At 40.9% G+C, this 24,563-nt stretch overlaps 4 protein-coding genes across 4 annotated transcripts; all 4 read right to left on the bottom strand.

Moving 5' to 3' along the window:
- Nucleotides 1-4,224: 4,224 nt before the first annotated feature.
- On the bottom strand, nucleotides 4,225-7,407 carry LOC134058447 (stonustoxin subunit alpha-like). The gene is made up of 5 exons (XM_062515630.1): nucleotides 7,269-7,407; nucleotides 5,954-6,022; nucleotides 5,697-5,781; nucleotides 5,522-5,584; nucleotides 4,225-5,048 (listed from the first exon to the last, which is right to left on the bottom strand). The coding sequence occupies exons 1-5, from the start codon at nucleotides 7,275-7,277 to the stop codon at nucleotides 4,498-4,500; spliced, it is 777 nt and encodes a 258-aa protein (XP_062371614.1). The 5' UTR covers nucleotides 7,278-7,407; the 3' UTR covers nucleotides 4,225-4,497.
- A 923-nt stretch (nucleotides 7,408-8,330) lies between these two features.
- On the bottom strand, nucleotides 8,331-10,346 carry LOC134058431 (E3 ubiquitin/ISG15 ligase TRIM25-like). The gene is made up of 4 exons (XM_062515629.1): nucleotides 10,245-10,346; nucleotides 9,720-9,774; nucleotides 9,557-9,625; nucleotides 8,331-9,377 (listed from the first exon to the last, which is right to left on the bottom strand). Exons 1-4 carry the CDS (start codon nucleotides 10,245-10,247, stop codon nucleotides 8,848-8,850), a joined length of 657 nt encoding a protein of 218 aa, XP_062371613.1. The 5' UTR covers nucleotides 10,248-10,346; the 3' UTR covers nucleotides 8,331-8,847.
- A 2,979-nt stretch (nucleotides 10,347-13,325) lies between these two features.
- LOC134075123 (zinc-binding protein A33-like) lies at nucleotides 13,326-19,525 on the bottom strand. Its single transcript, XM_062530613.1, has 6 exons — nucleotides 19,420-19,525; nucleotides 17,151-17,218; nucleotides 16,756-17,051; nucleotides 16,509-16,635; nucleotides 14,944-15,033; nucleotides 13,326-14,612 (listed from the first exon to the last, which is right to left on the bottom strand). The coding sequence occupies exons 3-6, from the start codon at nucleotides 17,023-17,025 to the stop codon at nucleotides 14,089-14,091; spliced, it is 1,011 nt and encodes a 336-aa protein (XP_062386597.1). The 5' UTR covers nucleotides 17,026-17,051; nucleotides 17,151-17,218; nucleotides 19,420-19,525; the 3' UTR covers nucleotides 13,326-14,088.
- On the bottom strand, nucleotides 18,872-23,447 carry si:rp71-1g18.1 (uncharacterized protein LOC559922 homolog). The gene is made up of 4 exons (XM_062530611.1): nucleotides 23,036-23,447; nucleotides 21,960-22,135; nucleotides 21,050-21,125; nucleotides 18,872-20,944 (listed from the first exon to the last, which is right to left on the bottom strand). The coding sequence occupies exons 1-4, from the start codon at nucleotides 23,316-23,318 to the stop codon at nucleotides 20,016-20,018; spliced, it is 1,464 nt and encodes a 487-aa protein (XP_062386595.1). The 5' UTR covers nucleotides 23,319-23,447; the 3' UTR covers nucleotides 18,872-20,015.
- Between the last annotated feature and the right edge of the window lie 1,116 nt (nucleotides 23,448-24,563).

Here is a 24,563-nt window from a genome sequence, read left to right as displayed (position 1 = left end):
ACCAATTTTTCTCCTGTGCAGAACATCATGTATATTGCAGCTGTCATCTGTGTAAGACTTACTTATCTCTAATGAGTGTCAGTCTCTAATAGTGTGTCAAAAACATGCACACACAGTCATGAAAGATGCATAAACATGTGCATTCAGCTTGAAAACATCTTCCACACTTAATATGTAGCCTAAATCGCCTCCACAAGCCTAAGTCAAACTCTGAACAGTCTTATTACACTGTCTACAAGCCTGAGAATCATTGTAAAGTCCATAGGGTTCCCAGCTATGACCAAGTGTTTGTATTCAGGGGTGAAAATACGTCCCTGACCACATTTGTTGTATCAAATATTAGCCTATAGGCTTCGCTACTCCCTGGATTTCCTGCTCCAGACCACTGGTAATAACACAAGCCATGACATGATAGACAGGATTAGACCAAGACAAGTTAGAAAGCCATAGTCTCATACCTCAGAGGCATTCTTGAAGTAGTCCACAATGCCACACAGTGCAAAGGTGTTGAAAGTGTGTATTACAACTGTCCCGAAACAAAACCTGCAGATTGGACACTTGAAATATGGATCAAATTGCATAGATATGGCAAGGTTTGTAATACATCCCAAACAGAAGGAATGGCCACACAAAAGCTGACGGGGATCGTCAAAGACATCCTGACAGAGTGAACAAGTGAGAAGTTCCCTCATCTGCTCCTGAAACTGATGTTTGTTTGCCATTTTGATTTTAGAAAAGAAAACAACGGTGAATTCAACACAGGGTGTCCACTTGGTCAGATATGCTTAAATGTAGCCTTTTATATACACAGTCAAAGTTCAAAACAGTTTTAACTGTGATTTTGAAGGCGTGCCTTCAAAAGAAGGTGTAGATGGGATCCAAAGGAAGTGGTAATGGAGTTTAGGAGTTTAATCATTCACATTAAAGACTGTTCATATCTGTGTCTGGGCTGCTAACTCACATATTGCAGCTGCAGGGCAATATGAATGACATTACTTCGTTTTTTTTTTTTATTACAATTGGTTATACAACGGCATGCTGCCAGGTACTTTTTATTGCTCCCGTAAATGCATGCTCAACCCTGCCCTGGAGATTGTGGATTTTCCATTGCACACTCTTTTTAAGCGTATTAAGGGGGCACTGCATAGTGTGTTCCAAGACTGGACTTTTGTATTTATGAAGTGTTTATCTATATTATTCCACACTAAGACGGCAGGATAAAAGCCTTCTCCAATAGCACACAGATAATGCATGGTGATATACATATTTACACATTGTTGAATTCTTATTGGCCTTTTTATCAGAAATTTGGCATCAAAGGTTTGCTTTGCCTTTATTTAGTTTACCAAATTATATATGAAATGTAGGAATATTATTATATTATATTTGCATAATATCATAGCAACAGATTTTTGTGAGGTATCATATGAACTTTCATTAAAACAAAGAGGAACATTTTCATGGCCACATGAAAACACATAAAAACAAAACCAGGGCACTACTGTAAGTGTTGCCTTAACAGTCCTTTGCCTATTCATCACTCTGCTTGGCCGAACTGGTAGACAACTACAGGTGAGTCAAAAGTAAGAGTAAGTCAGAGTAAGTGAGTCAGAGTAAGAAACCAGAGACCAGTTTTAGGTGTTCAAAAACATGCTAAACAATGAATAATTATATCAAAGAGCTGATTGATGATTGTATAAAAGAGGGGCGATCGATGTGACAAATACTGTCAAAATATACAATATATTGATAGTCAAATCCATATTCATTCCATTCCTTAACCTCATAAGAAGTTGAATTATAAATGTTGGAATTGTGTAGGCTAGGCCTATATAATGTTTAGTTTAACCATGCATGTGTACTATGAGAATATGGCTCCCTTCACTGTGTCCCTGTGTCCCTGAGGCCTTCCTGTGTGGAAATTTCAAGAAAGTGAGAAAACTGTTTGTTGTAGGATGATGGTCTTCGCCCCAAGGACACAAACAAACGGTAAGGGGTTTTAACCAACATCCTTATCTCTGTTGATACTGACTGAATGGATGATCATTGTTGGGGGGAATTATCTTGTGGCTTCCCATGAGTGTGTGTGTGTGTGTGTGTGTGTGTGTGTGTGTGTGTGTGTGTGTGTGTGTGTGTGTGTGTGTGTGTGTGTGTGTGTGTGTGTTTGTTTATGTTAAGGGTAAGAACTGGCTTCACCCACAGGTATGTGGGATTGTTACTTAACATTTACTGTGGGTAACACATTCTCCCGGTATGGAGAATAAAGCTGCAGTCTCACATCAATTGTCTTGGAGTAATTTTGACCACACCTTCCTCAGACCATCCCTCCTCCTTCCCATTCTCTCTTACATTGGCAATTGGCTCCCTGTTGTATCTATATACTCTTTGTTAATGTTTCCCTCAGAGCCTATGTATCTCACATTGCGTCTACGCATGCATGTGTGAACTCCCTTTACAATTTTTTTTGATTGTTTTGATGCGGTCAACTCAAACTCCATATTTTTCCTAACAGTTGACACACAGGCCGAAACAGTGGCACTGATTGTCAAAATGACACATTTTGTTAGCTCTAATCGTGGCAAGACATTGAAATATGCAACAAAAGCAAATTTTGCCTTCAAACAACACAACTTGCAAACAAGTGTATGAGCTCTTCCGATCAACCATTACACAGTGGACAACAAAATACTAAATACAGCACTCAGTGCAAATCAGTGCACCATTGCTTGTCATTGCTGTGCGTAGCTTTCAGTGACCTTTATTGTCATTTGCCTGCTAGATTGGATCCAGAATCAGAAATGGGTTTAACACATTTGCAAAAGGTGTCTTCTGCTGCTGAAAACCATGCAGCAGTAAGCAGGTCAAAGCAATCAAGAAAAACTGTAATTTACCCCTTTACCCCTGTCTTTCTTGATAAATTCAGTAAGGCCATTTTATTTATAAAGTTTCTTGTGGATTTATTATGACATTTCTTCTGCTCAAGAGCCAGCTCAACTTTATTGTAAGAAGGTTTATTACTTTGTGAGTGTGTGTGTGTGTGTGTGTGTGTGTGTGTGTGTGTGTGGTACTGTGTATGTGTGTGTCTGTGTCTGTGTGTTCACTCCTGTGTGTGTGTGTGTGTGTGTGTGTGTGTGTGTGTGTGTGTGTGTGTGTGTGTGTGTGTGTGTGTGTGTGTGTGTGTAATATTACTTTATTGAGGACATTCACTAGTCCTCAATGAATTATCCTTAAAACTTACGTAAACTGTGTTGTGTATATACGTTGCGGTCTGGGCTGACCATAACAATAGGAGTGATGTCCTTTTGCCCTGTGTTGCTCACCGACATACAGCCCATCTATGGGCAATACGGGCGGTGACATCTAGTAGTGATTTGAAGAAAACTGGTTATACAACAACAAGGCATGCAGGTTATTTTCATTATTCCTGTAAAGTGTTGGTGCTTTCCTGACTTCAGCTACCATACATTCTTTGAGGTTTTTCTGGATGAGGTATTTTTTTTAAAAAAAAAGGTTCTGACCTAATATGCACCTTTGTGTGTTCCCAAGCCAGACAGATTCTGGACATTGCATGGTGCATTGGTATGGTGAAGGGTATGCAATGATGTGGGGCTATTTTAATTTCAAAGGCCCTGGGAACTTCAGGATGCATCCATGAAATAACTGGCCTTTATAAATAAAAATCTGCCTGCCTCTATGGGAATTTAACATAGGGCTATGTAAACTTAACATAGCCCTATGTTATTATTTTTTAACATTCATTTATTTACAATATATTATTCATTCACAAAGAAAATGAATTTCCTTAACGATTGAAACTTTCCTCCTTTTTTAAGCTAAGGTATTTTCAATTTCCAAAAGATGATTTTTTAATTATTTTCTTTTTATACAACTTTAGCATGTGTATGTACAGGATGTGTAATCGTATGAGCACAACTGGACCTCTTTGTCCCCATATGGTCAAGGAGATGATGCAGACCCAAATTCAATTTCTCACATAGATCGATGCTTCCAAGGCCTAGCTTGAGTTGCTACAGCTAACAGCTCAGCCAGGGAGCTACTCTGAGGTAATGGTAAAAAATGTTCTATCCAATAGCTTCCCACTATCTCTCTCACACACGCACACACACACACACACACACACACACACACACACACACACACACACACACACACACACACACACACACACACACACACACACACACACACACATACACACACACACACAAATATAAATGTTTTATTTCAGGATTTAACTGGGATCAAGTGGGGAAAATGTAAGTAACAAATCTAAAAATATAGTCGTTCAATCAACGTCTCAGTTACCTTCAAAATGGAATGAAAGTTTTGATGTGAGAGGATTAATTCTAGCAATTTCTTAACCAATATTTGAAACGGATTATAAATTATAAAAGGAAAAAATCAAATGCATAAATCAGTGTGAATTTCTAGCACTACTTCAGTAATAAGGTCGATAAAAATGTAAAATCCAATCTGCTACTTTTCATAAGTTTTGACAATAGAGGCTGTACTTTGAGGCGTCAGACTGTACAGGCCAAATCCAAGACAAACTGGCTGATCAAAGGAGGCTTTGAAACCATAGAGACTCTCCAACCTAATTCCCTTCCTAGCAAAACTGATAGTCCCCCTCTCAAAATCAACAGTGACTGCTATTTTCTGTATCATAGAGATATCCAGGGAGGTTTCGATCTTCCTGCGTTCATTGTTGTGGAGAGCAAGAACGTGGCCCATCTTGTTGTGTCGGATGCTCCAAGACTCTTTGTTAGTTCCCAGTCGTACGCCATATGTTCCTTTCCTGCTGATGTTTTTGTAGGCCATGCCAATGTCCCAGTGGCCTTGCACCTCCACTAACCAGCTGTGTTTCCCAGTGGAGACGCACTCCGTGGTCAGGGCCTGGGGGATGTCATCGAAACGTGAGGGGTGGGAGGGATAATGCTGATCTGATGACACCCGGACAGCAAAAGTGTGGTCGCTGGTCACTTTCATGAGAGGGTTTACTGTGTGCATATCCAGAGAACATTCGAGAGCTGCAGAATTTAAAGAGAAACATTACTATTGCTTCTAAATGATGAACTGATCATTCGCAAACAGAAAGAACATAGACCGCTCGAGAGATCAGATGTTCTGTTTTAGGAAATAATTGATATTATTGTAATTAATATTAACAATAGACAGATTACCATGCAAAGTATTGCTATACTTTTCATAAATCTTTTATTCTTTTCTTTTTGGTTTACAGACCAAAGTATGCTTCATGAAACTAACCAGCTGATGTAAAGGTGAGACTCACATTGTTACTTCATTAATACAAATGATAGATAAAATCATAATGCAAATATGACCATATTTTTTGCACTCTAGGCCTTTTCCCAAAACCAGTGTCAACTGTGACCCTGCCAACCATAATGTAACAATTGTCTTTTTCATTACATCAAATATTTTCCAGTAATAAGCCCCAACATTTTGTTGTTTTATAGTGTTGACTATCCCATGACCTTACCCAGTGCTGGCGGGAACAGATAATATATGATGTCTCCACTCAGGTAACTGATGGCCGGCCCGCCTAGTAAATGAGAAGAATACCCAGACAAGAGAGTCATTAGAGCTCAGTCTTGACCTGCTCCACAAAGTTATTGTAGTTTTCACGTAAAGATATATCAAATATCTAGACTTACCAAACATGTAAATCAGTGTGAGGAACAGGCCCATAGTGATAAAAACTAAAACGCCGTCACACGTACTATCTCTTGGTCTCTGCAGCTGTATAAACACATCAGTGAAGTGAGACAACACTCCCAAACTCACTAGGGGACTATGCAAAAAGATATTAACTAGTGTCACATCCTCTGAGAAATCCATCAAATGTTGGAAGAATACAAAAATATTGCCCATTTATTTCAGTTTGTTATGAACAAGTTACCAAACTGCGAACCTCATGCCTGTTAGAGATGCTGTCCACAGAGTTCCACCCAACATGGCGGTTCACGGTCTCTTGCTCTTCCTGGACACCATACAGTTTGAGCCAGATGAACAAGATTTCATTCAAGCAATTTGCATCAACTGATTATTATTAAAGACTCATTTTACACGTTAGTAAGACATACATAAATGGTTTGCCATATATTTGTAATATATCACAATAGCACTAGAAATCATCTATGTATCCTGTACATTTTAGAAGTTGTAGTTAAAGTCTAATCTATACAGAGATTAGAACACATGTCGGGGGTGAAAGTAGGCCGGTATGGTCCGGTACTACTTGTATACCATACTAGATTCAGTGGCGGTGCACAGTACTAGGCCCCCCCCCACACACACCTTGCCTGAGTTACCAACTTTCTGAGGTGGCCAGACAAGGCCCATAATCCTTCCATGCGAACATATACCTTTATCATGCTACATTTTGTGTATTGCTTCCTCCAAAGTGATTTTTGAATGAAACTGAGTGCATCTGTCTCAAAACTAAAGTGCAACAGTGTCTTATCAACCAATAACCGAACAATTAAACTCTTCATGGAGGGCACCACATTGTTACCATATACTGTACTTTTTATCCGATATAGACCATCATAATTCATGTGGACACATATTAGTGACAGACTGAAACAAACTAACTATCAGAAAGGTAACCACCGTGCAAAAAGAAAGATGTGAATGAAAAAGAGAAGTGATGTGAAGAAGTGAAAAGAGAAGTGATAACTACATAAGAAATAAGATACATTTGGGAATGCTTGTTTATTTTATCACTACATTTTTAGTGTATTAGTAACAATATCTTGTTCATGAACATGACCCAACATACAGGCTCTGAAATAATTCAAACTCTTATAACAGTCTCTTGTCTAGACTATTATCCTTAAAAAATAAGGGAGACATGAGAACAGTTTACCGTGAAGAGTTAGGAAAGAACACGCACAGGGGCATTTGAAAGAAGCCAGGGAAAGATGAAGAGAGAGTGAAAGAGTGAGCCAAATAACAAGTCGTGATGAATGCTCTACAAATAGGCTAGAATAAATCAATTCATGTACCCTATTTGGGTGTGTTGACCAGTCTGTGCACACACTTTTATGTAAGAAATGTATGTAGTGGCGGAAAGAAGTTAAAACTACCCCTGCACGTAGTGCTTTATCTATAATGAATATAGCCAGAGCAGTGAGGCCAAGACAGGTGTGCTGTGGAGGAGTTCTCTCTGTTCCAGTAAGAAGACAGGTACATTATGAATCTATGAATCATAAAAAAAATCTAACCTGTTCCATGATCCTGAGGTGGTCCACTGGATTGCCTTTGGAAGAAGAACACGTTTCAATGGGATTTCAGCGTTTCAATGGGGTTTCAGCCTTGTGTTCCTGCCAACCAAAAATCTGTTTTGGTTTATTCATCAAGATAACACATAACAAGTTAGTGACAAAAGCCAGCACACAAACATTCATTTATTTACAGGAAATGTTAAGGGGCGGGTCCATAGGCGGAGTCAAGGTAGCCTTGTTGTGTTTCATATTGTCTAAAATATAGCAGAACTTTTAACTGTTCAAATTAAGAATTATAATGCCACATACAAATGACAACCAATGTCATTGAATAATTGAAATGAAATAAAAAACAATAGCTCACATCATACTTAAAATGACTATAAATGAGTATAAGATATGGCTTGTCAGAGAGTGTTATTTTATTTATTGTCTAAACAGAATGAATATTGAGAGATACAATGTTATGATTTGACATGCTCTGCATAGCCGGTGGATGGCTATAACAGGTGGATGGCAAAAATGAAATGCATGCACAAATATTCAAATATAGGCCTATAAAACCGTAATAAACCGAGGTCCTCCTTTTCTCTGTTCTCTCTGGATGCATGCATAGACAAATATACATAATAAAACCATGAGTTCCTCCTTTTTTTCTGTTATCTCTGCTCTCACTGGTTCAAACACTAGATAATGCTCATGTTGAATCTCACGTAAATAAACCATATTGCTTATGCATACTTATGTTTGGTTAAACTTAGCCAAATTAAAGAAAGTTTGAACCTCAAAAGCAATGTCTTAGATAATACAATCAGCGAGACTAGTAAAGTCTTGTTCTTCTATAAGACTCCTGAGTGTGATTTAAATGTTTCATACACCTTTATTAGAGAATTCTTGTATCTATCAGCAGTGAGATACCATTGTCATGAATGATGTTTCATCGTTACTGCATTCATGTCGTCCCAAACATTATCCCCCACATGCACACACACACACACACACACACAGAGAGAGAGAGAGAGAGAGAGAGTTTATTACTTGTCAAGAAAGTTATGAGGCCAGTTGTTATTAGTTCTTTATTCACTGTTGCTGAATAAAACACACCCTTGAAATCCTGTGTTAAGGTCAGCATAGTACAACACATGTGCTTCTTATAGATCTTTTCTCCTGTTCACCCAATACATCGTTGCTTAGTTATTTACTTTCATCTTCATGTTCAACTTCTTCCTTCTGCTTCTCACCTCTACCTTCTCCTCTAACTAATTCTGCAACCCTTTTTTGGAGAGCACGTATCTCGAGACCACCTCGGACAAGCAGAAGGGTTGTTCTACTCCCGGTACGTTCTGCCGGCACTCCGGAGGTTTCCACCGTCCACTTCTGTCCGTGCCAACAGCCTGAACTACTATAAGCATTCTATGGGATAACAAATACGTCTGAGGCCATCACATATTCAAGTCAGACTTTGTTTATCAGCAATACCCTAAATGTTTTAGTAGAAAGATATGGCATTTTCTTGCTCAGTGCTCTGGATGTCAGAACATAGCTGAAATAGAATGAAATCTTGATCTACAATGACCTTTCATACTTTATGCACTTCGTAGGTCTTTAGAATGGTTAGCCTGGATGGGCGATACAGTCCAAGACCTAAACAAAGGGGTCCGCTTAGCTGACTAGTAAACATGTGCAGCTGTTTCAGTTTTGTCCCCACCTCAAAGAAAATAACAGTTCCTTCCTGAAAACCAACAGTCACTGCCACACGCTTATATTGGAGGGATTTTTCAGACACCTTTTTCTCAGCGTTGTGGTAGGCAGACAGTTTACCATCTTTATGTGTCAGGCTCCAAGATACCATGTTCAGGCCAAAAGAACTCTCCCGTCCCGTCCTGTTGATGTTTTCGTGGGCCACAGCGATTTCCCAGTAGCCTATAGCCTCCAGCTCCCAGTAGTGAGTGCCACTAGTCACACACTGGGCAGTGAGGACCTGAGGCCTGTCAAGGAAACGTTGTGAGTGTGGAGGGTAGGGCAGTTCATCTATGACTCTCTCAGCGGACAACAGGTCATCAGACACATGGACAAGGGGGCTCGCGGTGTCCAAGCTGAGTTTCAAATCTGTATCAAAGGGAAGAAAATAAGGAAACATATTCTGATTTATTCTCATTATTTCTCACTTATTTCTTCAAGTATGTATACTATAATCTAGGAAGATTAATTGATTTAAAAGCAATGTGTCTATATGTGCAAGGTGTTAATTAAGTATTTTCAAAAGTGTTATTGAATTTAATACCTACTGGGTATGTGTGGGTTGAAGTTGACAGTTTCTTGCTCCTTGGGTTTGTACCAAGAGGTATGTATGTACACTGTAATCATGAAAATCAACAAACATGTTTGAAATCTTGGTGGGTTAGCAAATATGGATAAAAAAAAGATCTATTTCAGCGCTTCAATACTCACAGGCCAAGGCTATGACCAGGAAAATGACCAATGACAGTACTACATGTTGTTTTGCCTGTGAAAAAGCAACATCATTATAATTGTGCATTGAGACATGGACAAGGGAGATAAACTCCAAAGGTAAAGTGCAAATAATAGATGGAGAAATCAAATACAGTATGTATAGAAAATCAAACAAAAAGTTGAACAATAAAAATGACAAACACAACAAAACAAAACAAAACAAAACATTCTCCAAATGATCAGAGAAATGCAGTTTTGCATTTCAAAAAGCCTTGTGTAAATAACCCCTAATTACAGTGTGTGATCACAGCGTAGCTTTTTAGTTTGCAAAATGTATGACTGTCATTACAACATGATTAGGAGTTAGGACCGATGTCAGTTAACACGTTTCACTAAATAGGCTATGACCTGTGAATGACATGAATCAACATGTATTTATGTTAATTGTTTAAAGATATGAGTAACTTCTGTAGCCTAGGTCAGTATCAGCAAATAGTAAGAAATCCAAAATAAGACCTTTACCATTGTTCCTGAGTGTTCTCTTCCGACTGAGACTGCTACATTGTTACTGTTAGAACTGAAAGTAAAAATCTGACAGACGACGAGGTCAACAGGCTTAGAACCAGTTCCACGTGGGTGTGTCTCTGTCTGCTGCTTTTCATCTGGTGATATGCAAGCTGGTACCTTTATCTTTATTGTTGTTTGGAAACGGCATTTCTGGTAAGGACATGAACAGTATTTGCGGGAAGGTGTTCAGCGAAGCCCTTTGAACTTCGATGGTGCCAAACTCCATGAAGTGAACAGTCTGTCAAGAAAGCGACGTCATAGGGCAGGTATGAAGCATTACGGTAAATCATGCAATACCAGGGTCAGCCACTTATCACAAACAGTATCATGACATGACATCACTTTTTACCCTAGGAAGAATGTCACTAGCCTGCTTTGGATATTCATTCATGCCAATTGACATAAAAGTGTTCTAACCTCTGGTGTGCAAAATCCACCTCTCTAAGAAACAGTTTACATACAAAATGTGATCATGACCAGCAAAACAAATAAAATAAGGAGTGTTGTCTGCTGACACACTGGGACGAGGAGTGGGGTGGGGTAAAATGATAATCTGATTCAATAAATCTGTTTTTCAAATAGGCTAGGCTATAGCTAGGAGAAATCCAAACTCTGACTCATGATTGGGATTCCTTGCATCATGACGGGTAGTAACTTTGAAATCTTTGGTTCAGCCTTACCAATCACATTGATGAGAGATTGTTTCTTCCTACTTCGCCTAATCTTTACACACTGACAATAAACAGCATCAAATGTCAGGAAACAATGCAGGTCTACCTTTGCTGTAAAGAAATTTCTGCCTCGGCCAAGGAGGCTTTTCATCGGGGTTTGTTTGTTTGTCTGTCTGTCTGTCTGTCTGTCTGTTTGTTTTTTTTATTCGCAAGATAACTCACAAAGTTATGGATGGATTTTGATTACATTTTCAGGGAAGGTCTGAAATGAAGGAAGGAAGAAACGCTAAAAAATTTGGCAGTGATCCGTATATATACCGTCTGGATCCAGGAGACGGTATTATGTTTTCGCTTGGCGGAGGTTTGCGCTCTCTGAGTGCTTTTCTTTTTTGTTGTTTGCAGGGGTTGCTTAGACCGGGTAAACCCAGCCCGATCTGCTGGCGATGCGCCCTGCAGCTCAGGCTGGAAACCTGCACATTTATCTCTCCTGTTTCCGTTACAAATTCGCAAGGACCAATCACAAACGACCCGATCCACCTGGATCATTGGTCTGATTGGTTGAAGGACTATCAGCAACTATACAACACAGACTTCCCAGACTAATATTGAATCTCGAAAGACTGAGTTTGGGCTGGTGATAGCCATGATAGGTGTTGCTGCTACTATTTATCACAATGAGTTTCAGATTCATCTTCCCCTCCTGTCGCTGATTGGCCGGACATTTTTCTTGTCTGAGGGAAATGTTGCTGAATTGTCATGTCCCAGACTAAAATCTCCCTAAAAGGAGATCTATGATGGGCGAGGCCAGGCTAACTAAAATGCCCATACAAGGCATCTTGCAGCATGGTGAGTTTTATGGCATTTGAGAGATAGCACACATGGACGGGGAGTTCAAGGGGAATATTGCTGTTTTTAGTTTCTTTCAGTAACCACACCTATGGTGACAGCCCTCACAAACAGTGACCGCACACAGAGCAGGGATTTCCCACCACGTCACATGAATGTCTTTTGCCCACATGGTCTGAGGAGCTGGCAGCTGACTTATCACCGAAACCTGCAGCTCAAGTTTTTAGGGCTGCATGCTTTTCAGAGTTCATGTTTTGGAGTTCTGCTTACAGTAAAAACAAAATCACCAACAATACCAACAGATAGTTGTTCTCAGTTTGTCTGCTCATACTCTGCCCATAAACCATATAATAATAATAATGATAATGTGGCCAACCCACATGCAGGAGCAGGTTTTGTTGTTTGACATTGATTCTGAGAGTTATGAATCAGAATCATTGCTGTACATACTGTTTATTCTTGTTCACTCATGATTGTGTGCTCATTTGTATCTCTTGTCTATTCATTAGAATTGAATGGAAGACTTTCTGTGCACCTCTGCTCACTTCCACATGTTGACTCATTGCCTGATACTAAGTGGGCAGGGATGGGGGGCTTCATATCTTCCCAGTGTCCCTATACTGCTTCAAATACTCAGACACTAGGCGCTTTTGACTTCATGTAGCCGTCTTAAGACGACTGCAGACGAGACTATTTCTGACATTCTGATAAGTCTTTCAAACCGGAATTGTACATACGTCATGGTTGAAAACAAGAATGTCAGAAAAAGTCTCGCCTGCAGTCGTCTTAAGACGGCTACATGAAGCCGAATGGCTACATTTGACCAGATACAAGGCGGAGTCCTTCAGATTAATGACCCTCCAGAAGGACCAGCCCTTGTGACCACTCCTGTGCATCTACTCCATATTGATACAAGAGGTGTATTAAAGGTCACTTGCCCCTTTGTATGTAGCCAAACCTATTTAAGCTTATGGTATTTCTTTGTCTAGTTAGATTGATAGAGATATGGGATGAATATTTTGGATGAAGCTTGTCTCTCTCCCTTAATGTGCAACATTGGAAGAACTAGATGTACTGCAGAGTGGTACAAAATATGACCGCCGCCCAGTTCTGTACATTCTCTCCACAAAAATAAATCACGCTTGTCAATTTGTCTCCATCTCATAATTATCCCCTACTTATTTCAAATGAGTGTGTGCATAGTGTATCCATTTTTGTATATGTATGCTCTGTGTGTCAGCTTGCCTGCAGTGTGTGTGTGTGGGTGTGCCTTTGTGTGTGTGTGTGTGTGTATGTGTGTGTGTGTGTGTGTGTGTGTGTGTGTGTGTGTGTGTGTGTGTCAGTGTCAGCTTGCCTGCAGTGTGGGTGTGGGTGTGCCTTTGTGTGTGTGTGTGTGTGTGTGTGCATGTAGGAGTGTTTATGTGTGTGTGTGTGTGTGTGTGTGTGTGTGTGTGTGCGCATGCATGTGTGCGTGTCTGTGTACTGTGTAAGTTGTAATTGTAATTCTCATACCACCACAGTCATTCCATATACTTTAATGGCATACATCAGAATAATTAATTATGTAACATATTTTCATAGTTGGTTAAACAAATAAATTAACATTAACTTGGAGTGTCCAGGGAACACACCCCCTAATAAAAATTTGTAACAGTAAGTGCTTTCACAAGGTAGCCAAGCAGAGAGAGAGAGTAAAAGTCCTACCACATAATCTGTGCCAACCATTCACTTAAACCAGCTGATTCTAATTAGCACAATTCTTCAGCCAGAGCAGCTAATTGATGAGATCACCTGCGATAAGTGCACAGGTAGAATCAATACAATCATCATAACCACCCTTATGATACATTATGTACATTATTATTACAATTATATGGCTGTGATTTGAAACATAGTAGCCTATTTACGTACAACATCTTTTATCTGCATTTAACAGCTGTACTGAGATCATCTTATACCTGAGATTCTTAACAAACAAACTGTATGTACTCTGTACTGCCAGTTCCTTTGAATGAATGATCAGAACAGAATAATTGCCTTTTTAAACAAACACAAACTCAGCTGATTGTCTGATGTGCAAACATTGCCCAGAGACCACGCAAACACACTGTTCATAGCTTGCAAATAGCCATTTCCCTTTCACACATACATGAGACAGAACCTCCTTTGGTGCACCTTACACAACTTATACCTCTGTGAAAAATTGTAGGGTTTTTTGTGAGGTAATTTAACAGAGTACAACTGCTCCTCCGTCCATTTCAAAAACAAACTGCACAGGGGTCCTAAGAGAGGGTCTTTTTGACAGAGATCTGGGTGTCATCTCGGTACAGGCCCAGTCCGAGGCACACCGGCCCAGTGAGAGTGGTATTAAACGTGTGCAGGTGGTTCCACATGTGGCCCACCTCGTGGAACGTGACAGCACCTTTCTCGAAATCAACGACCACCCCAACTCTGTTGTGCGTCAGGGATTCTTGGATCTTCTCCTTCACGCCCTTGTGGAAGGCGAATAGCCGCCCTTTGCTGTCGTGCGTCAGACTCCACGACTTTGCGTTGTGTCCAAAGGAGCTCAACTTCATAGCCCTGTTGATGCTCTCATAAGCCACAGCAATGTCCCAGTAGCCCTGGGCCTCCAGCTCCCAGTAATGGCTCCCGCCAGACACACACTCAGTGGACAGTACCTGGGGCGCATGAGTGAAGCGGGCAGGGTGTTTGGGGTAGTCCTTTTTGTCCTTGACCCGCCAGACGGACAAGAGGTCCTCCGACACCTCCAGATAGGGGCTGGCCGAGTCTTTGTTCAGGGTGAGATCTGAGCAACAGATGACAGAGTGCATGAAGACACATCTTTAATTAATTAATTCATTAATTGTATTGCTATTTTTATCATGTTAATTCAAAATGACTGATGTTAGAAACGGCTGGTCGGCAAGACCACACATAAGCACTGAAGCACGCAGATGCGAAAATGAAATCACAGATCCTCCCCTCACCCACACCAAAGAACAAATCTCAAGTAGATTGTGGCGTAGTGAGGACTGACTAACAGTTAGTAATAGTATAGTAATAGTTGTATTGTAATTCAGGATCATTGTATTCCTATCCATTCTGAAATAACTGGTTCTCAAATCCAACCAACTCACCAGTCATCTCTGGGTGGTACTTTAGAAGTAAAGTGCGTTGTCTCTGTACTGTTTCAGTAAGAGTGTGATTCTCCACAGAGCACATGAAGGCTGCATCAGGACAAAAGGAGGAAAATAAAACACATTCACATGATGTAGATGGTTCCTGTGATCATTTTGGGTCTTTCAAGAGGGGTCTAAAGGCATAATATCTGTTCAACATGCACTTAGTTTATTAACCCTCTATGGTACGGTGCTGCCTGTAGGCAACATAGCCTATTTTGCCTTGTTGTAATAAAATGAGGCATCCCTTAAATAAGTTAATACCACTTTAAGAACTGGACAACTCAACACTAACCAATGGAAATGCAAAATAATGGTCACATGACTCACAGGCTGCTAGTTTGACACTACTTTCAGCACATGCACACGTTTGGCTGGGTGTCATATTTTCACTAATTTGTGAATTTCACTAATTTCCCTCAAGTTTGCATCCTTCTAAGAAATGTACAGCCTTCATTGACAAGCATAGATGTATTTTCAATCATTTTTTTGTATATAAAATAATGTGTATTTTAGAAAATAGCAAACATCTGTATGTTGCCCACAGGCAACATTGTACCGTAACGGAATCACAGTAGGCCATACTTTATATCATTTAGGGGTTGGAGGGTGTTTTTTACTCATTGTAATGCTTTTTTCTACTTGCAATTTCAATAAATAGTAATTTAAAATAATATACATGATGATTTTAACATATTTTAGTTTGATTATGATAGTGTTCCACAGTGGTACAATGTTGCCTGTGGGCAACGGGTGAAAATTATATGACACTTTTTTGCAAGAAATAGATAATATTATGGTGTAAAAGCTACACAATTCTGCTTTCTATGTCTCTGGCTATATAAAAATATGTTCTAAACACATATGCCATATTCTTTTGTATAAGAAAACATACATAGTTTAATGTTTTCCATTATGGTACAATGTTGCCTACAGGCAACATTATTATAAAAACAAAATAAAAAATATATTTTTGAAAATCTTCATTAATTTTGTTAAAGTGACTATTTCTAAGCAGGAAAAACATTACAAAAAAAATCTTGCCCCCTCAGATCATAATGCGTACCATAGAGGGTTAAGCATTGCTAATGTGTTATGGTTTACAGTATATATCATAGTATTTAGTTATTTTCATTAGGCTATTGATTGAATTGACATTGTTGTTTATAAAGTATTACCAACTTAAATTGTTTACTATTATATTTAACTATCGTATTGTTAGGCTATTTGTTTGTTGCTTTGGACAAAAGTGTCTGCTAAATACCTTAACCATAACCATGTAGTATATAAACAAACTGCATATAAATGTACAAATAAAAATATATTGAGTGTTTCTATTATTAGTAGTATTATTATTATTATTATTATTATTGATGAGTAGATCATTTTGACATAGTCATTTTAAAAGTAGCTCACGAGCTAAAATATAGTGGCCACCCCACTATAGTACATAGATACTCTATATGGTATATTATTATACAGTAGACAAAGTGGTTCATTTAGCTACTTGATCAAAACAATACCTTTGCTAATACATATAAATATGATAGCCAGCAGTAGAAATAGGATGCTGTTATAGTTGGCATGATGGGCTGTTTCAGCAACAGGATCAGTCTGAGTGGACTGTTCTCTTTGGTCTCGTTTTTTCTTCTAATAATGAAAATAACAAAGAACAGACAAATGAAATGCGTCATACATCACAGGACAAAATCACTCTCAAAAACATAACAACACCATTCATTTTGTACTGAACCTAAACGGAATACTGACCTGCTGAGCATTGAAGTCCTCCACGATGCTGTGTAAAGTGTAGCTCTTGTGCACGCCAATTAGAGGTCCAAAGCTCGCCCTACAGGTGGGACAGGTGAAGGGCTGAGTTAGGAGCCGATGCCGAAGCATGCCATCCAAGCACTGCATGCAGAGGCTATGTCCGCAGGGCAGCTGGTGCGGATCTTCGAAGATATCCTGGCACACCGGGCATGTGAGCAGCTCCCTCAGCTGGCTCTCCTTGGCAGGCCAGGTAAGCTTGAGACATTCCATCCTGGCACTCAGGGAAAAAAGGTAGACTGAAAAAAGTTAAGACAGTAGTTAAGCAAATGTGTGGATTTAAGTGAGTGGCGAAAGCTGATTTAAGAATGAGTGATCGAGTCTGTCACACTGCACACCTTCTCAGTGAATGAACGCTTTCTTTGGTATGTCATGCTTTTCAACCTTTGTCATGATGATTACGTAACTAAAAGAGAAAGCAAAAGACAACTGTAAAAGGGGTGGTTCTGGGAAAGGTATTAGGTTCATGGGCATGCCAAGAGAGCAAAGACATTCAAGATATGCCCATCTAGCCTTCTCATTCCAATTAAAATCTTAGCTCAGAGCAGGACACCTAATTTGATACACAGAGATAAGTTGCTATGACATATGTCATATTGACTGAATTGCTTATGGTTGCTGAGATAGTGATACGGGTACCAGTATCTGATCACTGGAAAATCTGCATTTCCTTCTTTCGTTTGAACATGACACCACAACAGTTTCACACATATCACAAGACAAAAAGACAATCTAAGCTGAGAGACAAAAGAGAAAACCTCAAAAATTATTCAGAGAACCAAAGCTATAGTATACTACAAACAGGCCTAATCACCTCATTCATCCAGTGAATGGATGACTTATAGAAATTACTAATTTCTTCATGGCTTCACTCAAATAGCCCTAATTATACATTAGGGATGCAACAATAGACTAAACTCACATTTCGGTAGGCTTCAATTCATGACGTTAAATTCACAATACGATTTTCTCTTTTTTAACAGAACAAGCTGCAGACAAATTATATTATATTAAATATTCCTTTATATATAAACTGAACACAAAGTCATAACTCGTCACCTTGAAATCAACAGCAGATTACCCTATTTTGTTTAAAAATTGCATCACAATTAATGATTTTATCTCAACCAGTTGTAATCTTAACACATTTCTACCGATTTTTTGCCAATTCACAGTACATTGTTATCCTTAGATCTTATATGCATTATTATAATAAAATACCTTTGAGTATAAAATATACTATTATACATGGATATATGATTTTTGTTAAGTTCATTTTCAAAAGGAAAGTCTGTATATTACGCAAAATGGACATATGGAAATATGTTTTAGTGTGCATATACAGTGATCCCAGGCACTGAGCAGCACAATTGCCTGTTATGACTTTTGCAAAAGTCAGTTTTATTAGGGTTAGGTCTTCGCCTGGGTGTTCTCATCCTGCCTATGGCGGTGATTTCATTCACGCTGGTAAGGCAGTCTGGAAACTACCGCCCTAATTTTTGCCTGAGATGGGGGACCAATCACAGAGCAGGACGGAAAGCAAGACGATGATGAGCTATGCACAGACGCATTTGATAGACATCCGTGGCGCCCAGTGAACGGATCTGGGCATTTTTTTCAAACAGTAATTTCCCGCATAAAAGCTGCAGGACAGTGTTTTAAGCAAGTTAAAAGAAACCAAACCGTATTAACTGCTCCCCTGTATTCACCTCATTGCTGAAGAAATGTTGCAATATCAATGTATAAGCTGCGGCTAATAGTCGGGAAATGACGGTACGAGAAAATGAACGTCTGGTTGCCAGACCACCTCTCATTTGAGAAGTGGTAGACGCTAGCCAGGCTAGTAAGGTCTAGGGTTTAAGGAACACTAAGGAAACTTAGCTTTTTATTTATTGGTGTCTTTTACCTTACTAAAGTTTTAAAACATCTTTGTGTACCATAAAACCACATCAAGTCACTTATTTTGTTGGGCTTCTGGTTTTGGGCATACATTTCTCTGCTTTGCCAGGATGTGATTCAGTAGTAATTTTACTCACATTAACAGTTCCACATCAGTTAGTATAGGTAAAAAATCTTTACTCAAGGAGACACAAAGACAGAAAAAAATCTCTTTGGGAGCTAAATGAAAAGTCCCATTTGAACATAGTTTGTATTTTGTAAAAAAAAGAAAGAAAAGAAAAAAAATGAATACACAGTTACATATACAAAAAGTTTGTGTTATACAGTATATTCTATAATAATGCTTCTTTCCCATTCTCTATTCATTCTCAATAAGCAGCCAATCATAGAAGATGAGTGTTAATCTGGTTCCAGTGTTAGTGTCAGTTTAAAGCTTTAACATTCAGTGGTCAAAGACAAGTGTAAAACATGATCAAATTAGACTCATTGATTGATTAAGGATTGATTAAGGAAACGCTGACTGAGCTGACTGAGCATATCAAGTAAATTATTTCTCAGCTTTCAGCTGTGACAGTCACCATAATCATTATTAAGGAAACTTGATACTGACCGTTATAGTATAGCTTATTCTTTGCTTTGACAAATGTCTAACCAGTTTTTTCAGGTATAAACTAGCCATTTAAACCTAAGAAAATAAACTTTGCTTACATCAGAAGGAAGAAACATCATTGCAGCAAATACCAACGGTCCATCAGATATACTGAGGGCTGGCTTCTCTGAAATAGGAAGTGGATGAGAGACAGACATGATTCAGCATGATGAAGTGATGGAGTGGAAGATAAGCATGATGACGTATCATAGGGTTAGGCGTATTTACTAAATAAACCTCTAAAGGTGACCTGAGTCTCAAGGCCATGTCTGGACCCTGAACACACTTCTTTAGTTGGGGTCGTTTCCTCAAACAAACAAACAAACAAACAAACAAACAAAAAAACAAACAAACAAACATACATGACACATATTGGTGTAGCATACATGGCTATGAAAAAGTGTTAACACTGTCATCTCTCTCTTAGTTCACGTCTGATAATTCTCCAAGCCAATAATCATAACTCTGGTCATGGTCCATAGTCTGTTTAGCATACTTCTTGCAAGACAGACTTACACAAGCCATCCATGCCAACACACGCTCTTCCAAACACTGCGCTCGACACAGGAAGCACACACATCCAGTTTGAGAACAACAACAAAAAAAAACAGGCTTCTTTTTCTCCTCTCCACGACGACAGCCACCCTCCGTGGTTTCAGTGCGTAAGGCTGTGACTTTCCAGGTTCCTGAGGATGCGGTAACTCTTGGGGCAGAGCGTACAGGCGTAGGGCCTCTCGCCGGTGTGGAACCGCAGGTGGGTCTTCAGGTTGTCCTTGAGCCGGAAGCACTTGCCGCAGTGCGGGCACCCGTGCGGCCTCTCCCCGGAATGGAAGCGCAGGTGCCGGCGCAGGCTCTTGCGCAGCGTGAAGGCCTTGCTGCAGAGCGTGCACGGGTACGGCCGCTCGCCCGTGTGGAAGCGCTCGTGCCGCCGCAGCATCTTGCGCCGCTTGAAGTTCTTGCCGCAGATCTTGCAGGCGAGGGCGCTGCCGGCGGTCGACGGCGGCGCCGAGGAGGAGGAGGAGGAGGAGGAGGAGGAGAGGACGCGCTGCTGCAGCCGCCACACGCCGTTGCCGCACTCGGTGAAGCAGCAGAGGCGCCGGCCGGTGTGGAGGCCCTGGTGGGCGCGCAGGTCCTTGGGCCTGGGGAAGCGCTTGGGGCCGGCCAGGCGGACCCGCGGCCAGCCGGAGGCCGTCGCCAGCAGACGCACGTTGACCAGCTGCACCGAGCAGGGCTTCAGCAGCTTCCAGTCCTTGTGGTTCACGCCCAGCTGAAAGTGCACAGTCTTGTGTCTCAAGGGGGACGGCGGAGGCTCTGGCACCACCATCTGCTCAGGGGATGGGGTGCAGCTGGGGAAATGTGAGCTGTCGGAGCATGGGTCCGACAAAGCCTTGGGGGTGGAGGTGGTGGTGATGAGGAGAGTCTCTGAATGTGAAACGGACTTGTCACAGACGAGGTCATCCTCGCTTGGCACTGGTTGTTCTTTCTTGTTGCGTATGGCCTTGGGGGGACACTCTGGCTCTTGACTTTCTGGCCACGCCAAAGACTTTTTCAAGGAGTCAAAAAGACTGTTCAGCTCCATGGTGTCTGAAATAGAAATAGACAGCAACAATGACATACCTTAACAAAACCCAACCCAGTCTTACGAGTCATTTATCTATTTCACTGACCAAATCTGGCTTCCGCACTTACCATCAGTAGCACTGGGCAACTCAGCTTGCGGTGTTCCAGACAGGCTATTTGTATGGCTACTTCCAGACTCCACAACCTAAGCAAGAGCAATTGAGACCAAGTTTTAGTTAATGTGCAAGTTATTATTATCTATTTATTTATTTATCTTAATTTGCCTTAAATGACAGCTTCGGACTCGGAGTCATTGGAATGGTCGTTTGACTTATTTCGGGTTGAATGATGGCTGTCTCGCTTCCCTTGTGCCTATGAGCAGAAAAACCACACTTGCAAGTTTGTGCTACCGGGTCGGTGGTACCCTGGAAATCTGGAGTTCTCGTGAGAGCACAATTTGAATTGTGTCCACAAGATAATCTGGCCACGAGCAATGATGCACGTTGTGTTTACTGCAACCATCTGTGGTAACCAATCAAATCAGTGTATCTGATATAGGTGGGCGAGGGGTGCGAGGGGCTAAACTGATGACGGCAGCGCTACAACTTTCGCTTTTGGTCGTAGTGTTATCCAATTGCGTCGAAGTCCAGAATCAGTCAGAGTAAACATTGGTTGTGTTATTCAATTGCGTGCAGTGAGATTTTCAAATGCATGCTTGGTGCTGCCCCTCCAGTTGGGCCATTTACAGTAAGGTGATATGATTCCTGCAAAAACAATGATTTCCTTCAACACAACACATGGGAATACTGCTGATCCATGTTAACAAGAGAGGTAATGGCTATGCAGGCTATGTTTTGCTTTTTTTTTTTTTTGCTTCTTGTCCTGGACAAGGGAGTATTTCCTTGCCCCTGTTGCTCCTGGGTGTCCCTTGGTGCTCCCCAAACCCCCCACCCACCCACACATACATCAGCCCTTACTCTTACCTTAAAGAAATAGCTGTTGGTTGGGTGAAAAAAAACTAGATAAGTCACATACTAACCCTGTCTTTGAGCACCATGCAAGGCAAGTCAACAGTGCAGTGCAGGTCGACGGCTTCCAGCGCCACCCCCCCAATCCTGGGTCGTTCCATGGAGGCCATCCCCCCTTCTTTCTGAGGACTTTGATGCGAGCTACACAGGGGGTGAGGGTGGGGGTTGGGCTGTGGGTGCGTCAGAGCTGTGGGCATTCAAGAACAACATTCTTTCACTAAATTGAGAGGTACACGAGGAGTACCATGCAAGACTTGCAGTGACTTAATCATGTGTCTGATTTCAACATTTAGCTTAGATAAGAACAATTTAGATGATGCATTGGGATGTCCGTGACTCCACACAATTGTTGTTAGAGAAATTATCTTTTAGGATAAAGTTTCTATCCAGGCAGATGCAGACTTAACAGACACGGTTAACCCGATTCAGTACTCTCTGAGATTGTTCAAGTAATGAGGGAACGGGCGGCACACAATGCATTGTTTCTTAGAAATCTCTAAACTTACACTGCCTGACATATATTCCATAGTATGCAATCTCATGAGATAACATCCACGGACTAAACACACGGCTAAAGGTTGCACAGCAGTGGATACATCTGCCTTGTGTCATTTCAGCCCACTGTATTCACTTTAGTTTGGGATATATAGTATGTTCAGCCAGAGACACTTATATATGACTTTGGTTCAGCCCAGTTTGAAGGGAACGGTACCATTCACACGGAGGAAACTTGCGATACCGCTAACGCAGAAATATTCTTTAATCGTCGCTATTCTCAGATTTACGGCTACGATTGACTTCCATTCAACACATCAAAACAATACTTACAAAATGTTACCTTACTATGTGCTCAACCTATAATACCGCTGACTGACTTATTCAGCAAGCATTTCTCTTTGGTAGTGAACTATATTTTAGTACAAGACATAAACCGCAAATATAACAGAATTGGGCTCAAGCAATGTGAAGAAATCTTTTGCAAAATGCTAGCACCAAAGCGTGACAGCTACAGAGCGACGCCACGCAGCTCAAAGTAGCATAGCTTGCTAGCTCGCAATGGCTAAATAACAACAAATCAAAACATTACCTTCTTTCTCCCGTGGAATGCAATCATCTTCAACTTGCACCCCAACACTGCATTTATAGTCATCTCCACAATGTTTCAATGCATTTTCCATGTCAGTTCGTATGTCCGATAGCAAAATAGACGTTCCCCTAGGCCTAGGCTCTTCAACATTTTCAACTTTAGATCTTCCAGGATCGATGCAGCGTCCTTCGAAAAGTTTGGTTATTTCCTTCACAGCCACCCTCATCAACACATCCATTATCAACACAACCTGCGATTGAAAGTCGGATACTGATTCCGACATTTTGGCTGTACAGTGTTTCAAAGGAGGTAGAGTTTTTAAAGACCGTGTTTCAGGTTGGAAACCCCCTTCTTCAGTGTTCTACCGTCGTTTGTCTCCACATGTGCAGGAAGGAAGAATAGAAACATTCAAGGCCAGTACCAGGCCAGTACTGTGTGGAAGATAAGAAGGGGCGTATTCTCAAAAATCCTCTGCAGGAGTACCGCGCGAAATGACTTCCGGGTTTACGTCGAGCGTGTAGATATTTGGATAGATCACGTATTTATCCCTAGGGAAATTGTAGGGATCTATGGATCCATTAGGCATCCATTAGCTTAGAGTGGTTCTTCTCAAACATTTTTGGACAAACGCCCCCTAACCTCCTCATGATCCTCTTACCCCCCCCCCCCCCCCACACACACACACACACAAAAATACACAAATATTATCACAGCCAAAAAGAGTTTTTGGTCAAAAACTAAAACAGAAGTTTCTTGTGCTGCAAGTTATGCAACCTATGTAGAAAAGGAAATAACTAAGTAGGCTATTTCTGTTGGTATTTTTTTTTTTAATATGATTAGGAAAGCAACAAAACATTTATTAGTTTGAGGTCTAATACATCTGAGGCCTGGTCATGGTAGACTTTGGGGTCATAGGGCCCACCTGAACCCCCCCCCCCCCCCCCACACACACACACACACTCCTCCTCCTCCTCACCACATTGGTCTAAGCCTTACAGCAGGTCTTTCAGGTTTAATTCCAGGGGTTGAACAAAAAGAATGCATTATCAACGTATCCCCATGAGATGCTTTGCCTGTAGCCTTTAATTGCTTTTTAAGTCTATCATCCTTCAGCTTTACAAGGATACAACATGGATGTTTATCACATGCATATGATTAGTAATGTAAAGAATGCAGTGAAACTAACAGTTTCTTCACCTATTGTGCATATGGGGCGGGGGGTAGTAGGGAGGGGCAGGATAAGTGCAAAAAGCATTAAGTGCATGGGGGGGGGGGGGGGGGGGGGGTTGGGGGAGCACCAAGGGACACCCAGGAGCAACAGGGGCAAGGAAATACTCCCTTGTCCAGGAAGAAACCTTTGGCAGATCCACGGCTCAAGGGGCCAACCCAACTGTCTGGGGTCCTGCAAGTCGAGGGAGCCTGTAAGTGTATGTGTGAGAGAGGGGCAGGGGAATCCTAAGGGAAGGCATGTGATATCCTGGGTGGAGTGGTGGTGGGATAGTAAAAAGGGGGGGGGGGGGGGTGTAGT

The sequence above is a fragment of the Sardina pilchardus genome, chromosome 2 (assembly GCF_963854185.1).
Source record: "Sardina pilchardus chromosome 2, fSarPil1.1, whole genome shotgun sequence".
Classification (NCBI taxonomy): domain Eukaryota; kingdom Metazoa; phylum Chordata; class Actinopteri; order Clupeiformes; family Clupeidae; genus Sardina; species Sardina pilchardus.
The sequence above is the reverse complement of the archived record's forward strand: the minus strand, read 5'-3'. Positions and strand labels throughout refer to the sequence as shown.